Below are 10,488 nucleotides of genomic sequence, written 5' to 3'. Positions count from 1 at the left end.
CCACGCCTACACATACATCTAACACGTATACAGACATGCAGTCACCCCCCCCACTACCCCCATCCCTCGCCTTCGCCGCTTGTACCCCCCAGTCTGTCAAGCGGGTCTGTGACCAGCGCCGCAAATGGCTGCAGGACCGGATGGCTGCTTGCCTGCATTGGTATCCCTCAACCCCCCCCACTCCCTCCACCTGTTGCAAGCCATGTGTCTTTCATGTTGTGTAAAGTGTATGTGCTAATGTTGCTGAGGTGTTTTTTTCCTGTTCCCACACTGTACTCCCCACAGGAGCATAGTCTGGGGGTTCCACACTGTACTCCCCACAGGAGCATAGTCTGTTTTTTTTTTTCCTGTTCCCACACTGTACTCCCCATAGTCTGGGGGTTGCTTTTTTTTCTCCTCCCCTCTCCTCATGTTATGCTGTATTCTTCCTCAATGCCCTGTCTCCCTGTCCTGTCTACCCCCCTTGTCATATTATATGTATGTTTGTGTAATGTACTGTATGGACAGGTTGGTGGTTAATTTCACTGGTTACTTGTGACTGTGACAATAAAGGCCTACTACTACTACTACTACTACTAAAGCACTTTGAGCTGCATTCTGTGTATGAAAGGTGCTATACAAATAAAGCTTATTATTATTTATTATTATTATTATTATTATTATTATATCTTATTATTATTATTGTAATTTTGTTTAGCCTTTGTCAGTAAAGTCTTTATCCCCGCCCCTGTGCAGCATCCAGCATGCCAGCTATGAGAACTGTTTGCTTACTGTATCCCAACGTTACAGCCATTATCATTTGCTATTCAATGTTATTCAATCAATCTGTCATCTGTCTTAAAGGGGGTTTAATGTTTACAATCCCTTGACAGATTCCACTGTAAAAACAGCATAAACAGCAAGTGAGTAATGATGACTCTACTGTACATGTGCCCCATTGTGTTTGAGCCCCTGTCTGCCGTGTGGTCGCAGCTTGGATGCACATCTGTGACATTTGTGAGATCATAATTAATCAAAACAAGGTCTGCAAGTAGAAATATGTTTTATTTTAAGAAACATAAAAATAGTATATCAATTCAAATATATATTATATTTAAAATCCAAGATCTCAGTGTTGTTTGACTAATGTGCTTCAAGGTCAGCTGCCCATGAGCAGAGGTCAGTGTAGTGATCGTCTGAGAGGCTGGAGGCCCAGTCCGCAAAGCAGTTCAGGTTGAGTGAGAAGTGAACTTCCACTTGATGGCTCAAAGAGTCTGGTGATGTTGATTTGGGTGGCTTCACAGCACGATCGAATAACAGATCCATATCCTCCAGGTTCTCAGAGCTATCGTCTTGGCCATTACAAAGGTTGGAGTTCAACTCCGATTCAAAGTCCAGGGTGCTTTTTACTGGATCTTCTGATGCTGTTTTAGCTCCCCAGATTCCACATAGAGACTTTTCAAAGTCGGAAAGTGGTCCCCAAAGCTGATATATTTTCATCCTGTGGAAACATATTTTATTGTTTAGTAATCTTTCCAGGCTCATTGTTTCATTCCTTTCGCATGAAAATGAATCTGAGTTATTGTTGCCAAAATAGGAAATATAATGTAGACTCACATGGAAAGGTTCTCCTCAGTGTAAGTGTCAGTTGCTAAATGTAAATGAATTTTACTTATCAGAAAACTTAGAATGTTATTGCTTTGATGACATAGAGGGGACATCTTCAGAATTTGTTTATGATGACAGCAATGATGCCATACAGTATAATACTGTTCCTTTACATGAAGTTATTTTCTTAATTTTATGTTTATGTTTGGTATTTAGCAAATGCTTTTGTCCAAAGCAACTTACAATGACATTTCATTAACATTAAAATGACCAGTATGATTAAATAGCCTAATAAAAAGAGCAATATTTTAATAGACTAAATAGAATTTAACAGAATTTAATAGCCTACGAAGCATTTATTTTTATGATTCTTAGCTATATCTAAATATGTATTTATGCTATATTTAGAAATGTGAATAGTATGTATTGTATGTGTACACTGTACAGGTAGTAATGTTGTAGACCTAATGGCCACTGGAAAGATGTATTACAACATGTGATTGTCACAGAACCTGTCTAAGTTATAATATTTTATATAACAATCCAGACGATACCGCTCTCACACAGTTTAAAAAAGAGCGACCTTCGGCCCAGTTCTGTAGGGATGTGTGCGACCAATGACTTAAAAGAAACAGGAAACGAGCACATTGTCGATTCCTGTGATTGGCTTGTAGCCCAATTTTGATAGACAGTGAACGTGTTTCATTCGCTGAATAAGCAGGCGGCACCACAACGACCGCCTCCAACGTCATCCTTGTCCTCACCTTCCGCAAGCTGTACTCGAAGAGTGTTTTGGCAGGGACGGGAGGACCTTGCCTAGCTACATTAACCGCATCAGGGTCTCGACATGACTGGCCGGGCGCTTGTCGGAGTTAAACGGGTCATTGACTATGCTGTGAAGGTATTTTACCACATTTCCCGTAAAACACAAAAAACAAAATAATGTAACGTTAGCATTGTGTTTGGCAAACGATAACTGATAGCGTAGCCCAATCCCAGCGAATGAACACGTTAACGTTAGCACCCTCAGCTAGCCTTAGCAACTAATAGAACATACTTTTTGTGAAATAACGTTAGCTGCTAGTTAACGTTAAAATCAATTGTCACCCTTCTAATTTGGCTTGCTAGCTGTCTGCGCTGAGTGGTTGAGGTTAGCAGAGTGCACAGAGGAGTCAGATCAAGGTCAACATTACTAGAGAGATGTAAAGTGGCGGCTCGTTTCATAATCTTAAAAGCGTCCATTTGGTATGTTTATTTCATGTACGTTAACGTTAGGTCCTAGTCACTTACGGCGGCTAGTTAGCTAGTAAGCTATCAACAGCTGGTTTAGGCGTAAAACAGGTCATTCCAATCATTGGAGCAAGGTAAACGTTAGCAAGATAGCTAACATTAGCTTGTTATCTAACGTTATTCCTGTTAACGTTAAGTTACCTCACTCAGAAGCGACAACAAATACCAAACAGTCGTAAACAAACCGTAGAACTACTTGTTAATTATGTCAGTAGAAAACTTTGTGATTAACGTTAATACCGTTTCAAAAATAACGTGACACCTGCGGATCATGGAAAACTTTCATTGCAACTAGAAGCTAAAGCTGTAGCAATTCCCATTCATTTGGTGTCCCTGCAGTGTATGTGGCAGTTGTTGGTGGACGCTTCACCTCGTGTCGAGTATGTGTTGTGTCTGTTTTATAAAAATAAAAAAAGCTAGTCGAAGAGACTCCATTAGAAGATACAGCTCAGCTCTACGTTATCTTTTATCGTTTCGGTGTGAAAATGAAAATGCAAAACTGGACACATCTCTCCCGCTTAGCCTTGATTGGAGACTTGTCAAAACATTTTAAATGTGTAGGGTTGTCTAGCTAACACCAAGTTAGCTAGACAACCCTACACCACGATGTCAGGTTTAGCCAGTTAAAATCGCCCCAGCTGTTCCTGGGTAGGCCAGATAGGTCCTGTCAATTCTACTCTCAGCTGGCTGAGGTCGTGTATGCCTGGCCCTTGTCGTCCATGGCGCAAGACACCAAATCTGTCCTTATCTGTCAAGTATGACTGGAGAGGTTATGGGCAAATAGACACCTATCCTCCACTGGAGCGCACAAGATCTGTGCACAAATTGTTGCCATGTTATTTATTTCGATGGATTTGGGTGATTTCATTATGCACCATATTAATAATAGCTTAAAGTAAACTGAATTATTTGACTCTTCAGATTCACAAAACGTTTCATTTTTTACACACAGTGACCTCTGTGTCCTCCATTGAAGGATTGTTTTCTGTTGACAACCCACAATACCACCAATAAACCTTTTCTTTGGTCTCAGATTCGTGTGAAGCCAGACCGCAGTGGAGTGGTGACGGATGGAGTGAAGCACTCCATGAACCCCTTCTGTGAGATCGCCGTGGAAGAGGCCGTCAAGCTCAAGGAGAAGAAACTGATCAAAGAAGTGGTGGCTGTGAGCTGTGGCCCGCAGCAAGCCCAGGTGAGAACACTGCATCTGCTTACCTGTGGCCCAGGTGAGAACACTGCATCTGCTTACCTGTGGCCCAGGTGAGAACACTGCATCTGCTTACCTGTGGCCCAGGTGAGAACACTGCATCTGCTTACCTGTGGCCCAGGTGAGAACACTGCATCTGCTTACTCTGCTTACCTGTGGCCCAGGTGAGAACACTGCATCTGCTTACCTGTGGCCCAGGTGAGAACACTGCATCTGCTTACCTGTGGCCCAGGTGAGAACACTGCATCTGCTTACCTGTGGCCCAGGTGAGAACACTGCATCTGCTTACTCTGCTTACCTGTGGCCCAGGTGAGAACACTGCATCTGCTTACCTGTGGCCCAGGTGAGAACACTGCATCTGCTTACCTGTGGCCCAGGTGAGAACACTGCATCTGCTTACCTGTGGCCCAGGTGAGAACACTGCATCTGCTTACTCTGCTTACCTGTGGCCCAGGTGAGAACACTGCATCTGCTTACCTGTGGCCCGCAGCAAGCCCAGGTGAGAACACTGCATCTGCTTACCAAGGGCCACGGATAGGCTTGGGAATCGGTTCCAGGTATCGGTAAGGAACCGGTTCCAAATGTTCCGATCCATCGGAATCGTACACATTCAAACGTTAACGATTCCACTAACGATTCCAATACAAAGCTTTGTTTTACAAATGTATACTTTTTTAGAAATGTTAAAGTATTCAACTTCTGTATTGTTATTGCACACTTGATATTCATTCTCTAAAACCACTTTAAATTAGACATTCAAAGCCAACAGCTCTCAAAGCCGTCCTATAAGTGTTCAGCAAATGGTACAGGAATCGATATGGGAATCGATAAGGAATCACATCGACAAGCAGACTCGACAATGGCATCGATATCGATAATTTTTTAACGATGCCCATCCCTAGCCACGGACACCAGAGGCTTTTAACTGCGTTTTGAAGCACAAGTTGTGTCATGCTGCTTCAAAGATTTTTGACCATGTGCTAGTGCTGGGCGGTGGATGTGGATGTCTTGTTAGCCTGCCATGAGCTTCGGTTCGGTTCGCTAGGCAAAACATTAACAAAAAAGTTCGTTTTGGTGCACTGATGACCGTCAGGATCATTTCTAACTAGCCAGCTAGTATTGCTCAGTGCATGTCTATAACATGCTTTACTTGCTACCTGGATAATTTCAGTGAATATTCTTAAGGTGAGATAAATGATAAGATCATTAAACTTCACTGTGTTCGGTGGGTTGCTAACTGATGACATCACCTACTAGCCAGCTAGTTACAGCTGTGGAACAATCTCAATAGAATTTTCGTGACTGTAAATCCCTTTCAATGCAGTATCCCTTAACATTTTTCCTTAACTAAAGAAACAATTTAAGGTATTCTGTGCAACACCCTTAAATAAACCCCTTATCACATCTGTTGTGGTGAAAACATTATGTGCTCCCGACATGTGTGATTCACATCTGTTGTCATCATTATGAGTAGTGTTGGTGGATGCATTCGGTTTTTCACCAGCTGGTCCATAGGCAGCCGTGGATGTGTGCTTAAGCCACCATTACTCCCCACTGTTGCTCTGAGCAAAGACATGCAAACTGTAAAAGCTGGCAGGCTTTATAGTCTGCAAGTCTTTGTCTTTGCATGTCTTTGGAGTATTCATAAAGAAACATCAAGCTGCTGTCTGTGCTTGTGTAGCCACCGTAAACAGAATCTGTCCCTTTTGTGTCCTATCTCCAGGAAACCATTCGCACAGCATTGGCCATGGGAGCGGACAGAGGCATCCACGTTGAGGTTACTGGCAAGGATTACGAGACCCTGGGCCCCCTGCAGGTCTCCAAGATCATGGCAGCCCTTGCCAAGAAGGAGGAGGCAAAGCTCGTCATCCTTGGAAAACAGGTGCGAACCACAAAAACGTCCACCACAGGACGTAAACACATCAAACAACAGCACTCTTGGTGCATCTCCATCATAACCAGCAATCAGTGTTCAACAGCTGTATGCATAATATGTTCAGAGTGTGCTGGAAGAAGTTGTTATTTGTTTTTTATTCTCTTCATTTTATCTAGTTAGTTTGTTTGTTCTTGTTTATTTTTTGTTCATTCATCCCTTTGTAGGCCGGCAGTATTTGCCTTCTGCCTCAGCAGTGCTCGGCTGTCCTTTTAAGTTTCCCAGTCCCAGTGTCCTCAAGGGTTTGTTTTATTTTAGTTTGTGTTTCTCTCGAGTCTTCTGTTGCTCCTCTCTATCGCTCACTCTCAGCATCTGCCTGTCAGTGAAGTTCAGTCGGAGGCAAATTAAACAGGCTTAAGGGGATTAGGCTAATTTCAACCAGGGAGAAGGGCCCCCTCATTGGTCTGATTAGTATCATTAATCTCCCAAATTCACTCCACACTCGGCACCAAGGAGCTTGCACTTTAAAGCACGTCGGCCCATCAACGTGTTACTCAAAGTAAGATTTACAAGCACTCTGAGTGTGAGGGGAAATGACTGCAGTTAGCGTGGGTGTGGGGAAATGACTGCAGTTAGCTGGGGTGCTTGTTCTGGCAGAGTAATTCCATGACTCCTCCCCACTTGTTTACTTGTACGGTGGCGTTTGTGTTTCTCATGTGTGTGTTTGTGTGTACATTCACAGGCCATCGATGATGACTGCAACCAGACTGGTCAGATGACAGCAGCCTTGTTGGACTGGCCCCAGGTCAGTATGTGGTCAGCTTGGCAGGCTTAGCTTATCCTTGATGATGACCTTTGCACCACTTTCTGCTGTTGGCCTAAGACTCACATCACAAGTGATATAATAGATTGTGTTGTCATTCTCGCTTGAAACTCTTTCAAATGAGAGGTGTGTGTGCGTGTGTGTTTGTTTTTTCACCCTTGCTATGCCTACTCCTACTACTACTATTTTCATGGACATTACAGTGAACACTTGTTTTCTACTGCATGGTATATTGTGTGAAAGTTTTCAGTCGTGTATCTTATCAGGGTGAGATGAGACCAGTTTGATTTAGCTAGCACTAGGAATAGAGCTTTCCAAAATCCCAGGGCAAAGTCAGCCAGTCACCTTTGTGGGGAGGTGTGTGTGTGTGTGTGTGTGCGTGTGTGTAACCCATTCTTACCACTAGAGGTCATGCTGGGCAAACTCATAGTGCATGATCAGTTTGTTTGGTAAGCTCAATGGTCCCTCCGGGATGGATGTGCTTGTCTTTCCAAATGCTTTCTAAATGCCTGAATGGAAAGGTGACTGAGTTGCTTTTGTGGTAGAGAAGGATATCTCTCTTCCACTCCATCCCGTCCTCCCTCTGTCTATCTCTCTCTCTCTCTCTCTCTCTCTCTCTGATTCGTCTTTGTTCGTAAGATGGAATCGAATCAATTCAAAATCTGAGATGAAGGCTATTCCTTGCTATTGAATCTTTTTAACTTGAGCTTTCAATATAGTGCTATTGTATAGGCTGAATTCTCCACAGTAGTCTTTTCCCCTCAGTGTCTACATCTTACATGCTCGCATGACAAAACGGCTGACCATTCCGTTTTCCTTCCTTTGTCCTTGAATCAATTTGAGGACCATTAATTCCTCCCTGACATGTTATATCGGGCAGTAGAAATGACCAACCTTTTCACATGTCGCACAGATGGATGTATCTGCCTTCCTCTGAATCCGTCTCTTCTTCGTTCACAGGGCACGTTTGCTTCCGAAGTCACAATAGAGGGGGACAAGATGAAGGTGGTGAGAGAGGTTGATGGGGGGCTGGAGACCATTAAAATCAACATGCCAGCAGTGGTGACTGCAGACCTGCGTCTCAACACACCCAGATACGCCACCTTGCCCAATATCATGGTACTGCACCCAGATACGCCACCTTGCCCAATATCATGGTACTGTATGGTGCTTTCACACTCTCTGCTGCTGTCTTTCATGTTCCCTTGTTCATCTTTCTGTACATTTGAACACTGGGTTCTGAACACTGGGTTTCTCAGTCCTCCTATTCAATTCTTCCTAGTTGAGTTGTGCATTTTGTGTTTGTTTGTTATCCTTCCAATCTTGCTGGGTTTCCACCCTTTTTTTCCATATCCATATCAGTCCTTCCCTCATTTTTCAAGTGCCAGTCTGTTAGAGTGTGCATTAAGAGAGACTAAGATGAACACAACAGCCAACACCCTCTCATGTTGTATCCTATTCCGCCTCTGCCCTTTCAGAAAGCCAAGAAGAAGAAGATCGCAAATGTGAAGCCTGCAGACCTCGGGGTGGACCTGACGTCGCGCATCGAGATCCTGAGGGTGGACGACCCCCCCCAGAGAGAGGCTGGGGTGAAGGTGGAGACTGTGGAGGACCTGGTCACCAAACTCAAGGAGACGGGCAGGATCTAGACGCCGCATGACCACATGTGAGCACAGAGACGTAGCATGGGGTGAGCGGCTGGAGAGCTACAGCAGTTACACATGCAGCAGCAGAAAAGAGATTAGATGCAGCACAGTATCACTGCAGCAATGAATTTATTTGAATAATTCGCCAACGGTTTTGATGATTAATTAGTTGAGTCAGCTTTAGTTGAGTTGAGTCAACTTTTTGTTAGTTATTGATAACCATTGGCATTCCTCCTGAAGATCTTGTCCTCCTACTTTTTTGTGATGGCATTATCTAACACGTCTTTGTGACGGAGTGCCATCTCTACAGCTGAAAAGAGCTTGGCTCTTTGGCATTGCAGTCAAGCTGCAGGTTTGGTACCCTAGAGCCCCAGGTTTGAGGCAAAGTGGGCTGACTGCTCCCTTTGCAACTGTCTGATTTAGCCCAGTCATGTCAGTTACACTTTTGTTTGATGTCAAGGTCTGTAATACATTTAATTCAGTCTAATTTAAGTCAGTGTAATTAAGTCGATCTCATCTCCTTTAATTGTGCCAAAGAGGATGAACTGTATATCCAATAAAGGTTTGTTCCATAGTCACTAGCCTGTACTGCTGAAGAACTAGATTCTCTCTTCCGTCTTTTTCTCAACGTTCCCACAGTGCAACCAGGACAGATTCTCCTCAAGTTCATTGTGATGTCACCAACTCCTCCTGACTCCACCTCCATGGCCCCCTCTACGTGTGGCTCCGCCTCCCAGTCTTTCTGTGGCAGTAATGTAAGATATTGAGAAGGTGCTGAGAGATCCCGTCTTCTTGAAGACTGCCTTTTGTCAATAGTGTTTTATTTTTATCTATAAATAAAGCTGCTTTTCTACCAGGTAATGCACTATTGCTGTGTGTATGAGTTGATGGACTAAGAGGTGATTTTGCACTCTTTTTGAGCAGACATTCATCAGCCCTATAATTCCATTCTCCTCTGGTGCCTGACTGTAGATGTATTGTAATGAATACTTCAGTATTTTGAATGTTAGAAAAAGTTCAAACCTGTTATGATCATCTCACCACTGAAGTTCATAGTGTAAGCTGTGTAATTTCCATATTAAGTTATGTGTTCAACGTGGACCCAGGAGGTACTGTGCATGACTAAGCACTTATATGATTAGGGCAATCTTGACTAGATTGTTTCTCTCAGCAACGAGATGCATGAAAGAGGGATTTAAGAAACACACAAAAAAAATTACAAAAAATACCGCAAGCGCCTCGTAACTGTTCTCTGATTGTACAGAAACCATCCAGAAGAATAAAAATCTGTTTTTCCTTATCCCTTTTACTGTCCTTCACTAGATTCTTTGCTGGTAATAAAATAATATTGTACAGTGCTATACAATGTCACAATGAGTAAAAAAAAAGGTCTGATTGTATATAGATGGCTGGGCTAAGACAACAGGGGGTGCTCATAATAGTGAAATTATTGCTCTTATGTGTCTGTACCAATGCATCTCTGTAGAGAGGAGCTGCTATTGTTAAGATATATATATATATATATATATATATAATCCAGAAGTATTTAGTTACTCATTTGCAAGCGTCATTTTTGAACAAAGAATGTGAAATGGAGATTAATAACCAGTGATAGCAGGAATTTAAAGTGTTTCACAAATTAATTACGTCCTCATCAGTCCATGTTCTGTTTGTCTGGAGCGCTTGAGTCCTGTGGAGATTTTCTTTTGTGCCTGTTAATTAAGTAAATGTTCAGAAATAAAGCGCACATTTAATCACATTACTTCCCCAAGCATTGCACTCAGGAAAATGGGGATGATGGGAAGAGAGAGAGAGAGCTGCTTATGATCCTGCGAACACTACACCTCTTGATATGCATTGGATCATTTTGGTAGGGGTTTTTTTTGTTTTGAGGGGGGTCCCTCACAATACGGATTGTGAAGATAAGCGTGTTGGTATAGTTCCAAAAATGAAAGATTTACAGGAAAAGAACAAAACTGCTTAGGTTTCATTTTATTTTATACAGAATTATTCAAATATGACAGTGGCCATGAGCCAACTATCTATGGTTTAGACTTTAAAT

General features: G+C 42.8%; 1 protein-coding gene across 3 annotated transcripts; it reads left to right on the top strand.

Moving 5' to 3' along the window:
- The first annotated feature begins 2,330 nt into the window (after positions 1-2,330).
- On the top strand, positions 2,331-9,726 carry etfb (electron transfer flavoprotein subunit beta). 3 transcript variants are annotated; one of them, XM_042108190.1, is made up of 7 exons: positions 2,331-2,488; positions 3,911-4,069; positions 5,808-5,966; positions 6,700-6,762; positions 7,741-7,899; positions 8,259-8,446; positions 9,066-9,726. In XM_042108190.1, exons 1-6 carry the CDS (start codon positions 2,435-2,437, stop codon positions 8,427-8,429), a joined length of 765 nt encoding a protein of 254 aa, XP_041964124.1. In that variant the 5' UTR covers positions 2,331-2,434; the 3' UTR covers positions 8,430-8,446; positions 9,066-9,726. The 3 variants fall into 3 exon arrangements, with proteins under 3 accessions (XP_041964124.1, XP_041964123.1, XP_041964125.1); XM_042108189.1 differs by having other exon boundaries at positions 8,259-8,470; XM_042108191.1 differs by lacking the exon at positions 9,066-9,726 and having other exon boundaries at positions 7,741-7,937; positions 8,259-8,391.
- The last annotated feature ends 762 nt before the right edge of the window (positions 9,727-10,488 follow it).

This window comes from Alosa sapidissima, chromosome 10 (assembly GCF_018492685.1).
Source record: "Alosa sapidissima isolate fAloSap1 chromosome 10, fAloSap1.pri, whole genome shotgun sequence".
NCBI classification, from domain to species: Eukaryota; Metazoa; Chordata; class Actinopteri; order Clupeiformes; family Clupeidae; genus Alosa; species Alosa sapidissima.
The sequence above is the reverse complement of the archived record's forward strand: the minus strand, read 5'-3'. Positions and strand labels throughout refer to the sequence as shown.

Coding starts and splice junctions, on each gene's coding strand:
- etfb (XM_042108190.1), top strand. CDS start 2,435: ATGACTGGCCGGGCGCTTGTCGGAGTTAAACGGGTCATTGACTATGCT. Junction 4,070..5,807: donor GTGGCCCGCAGCAAGCCCAG/GTGAGAACACTG, acceptor TCCTATCTCCAG/GAAACCATTCGCACAGCATT. Junction 5,967..6,699: donor TCGTCATCCTTGGAAAACAG/GTGCGAACCACA, acceptor GTACATTCACAG/GCCATCGATGATGACTGCAA.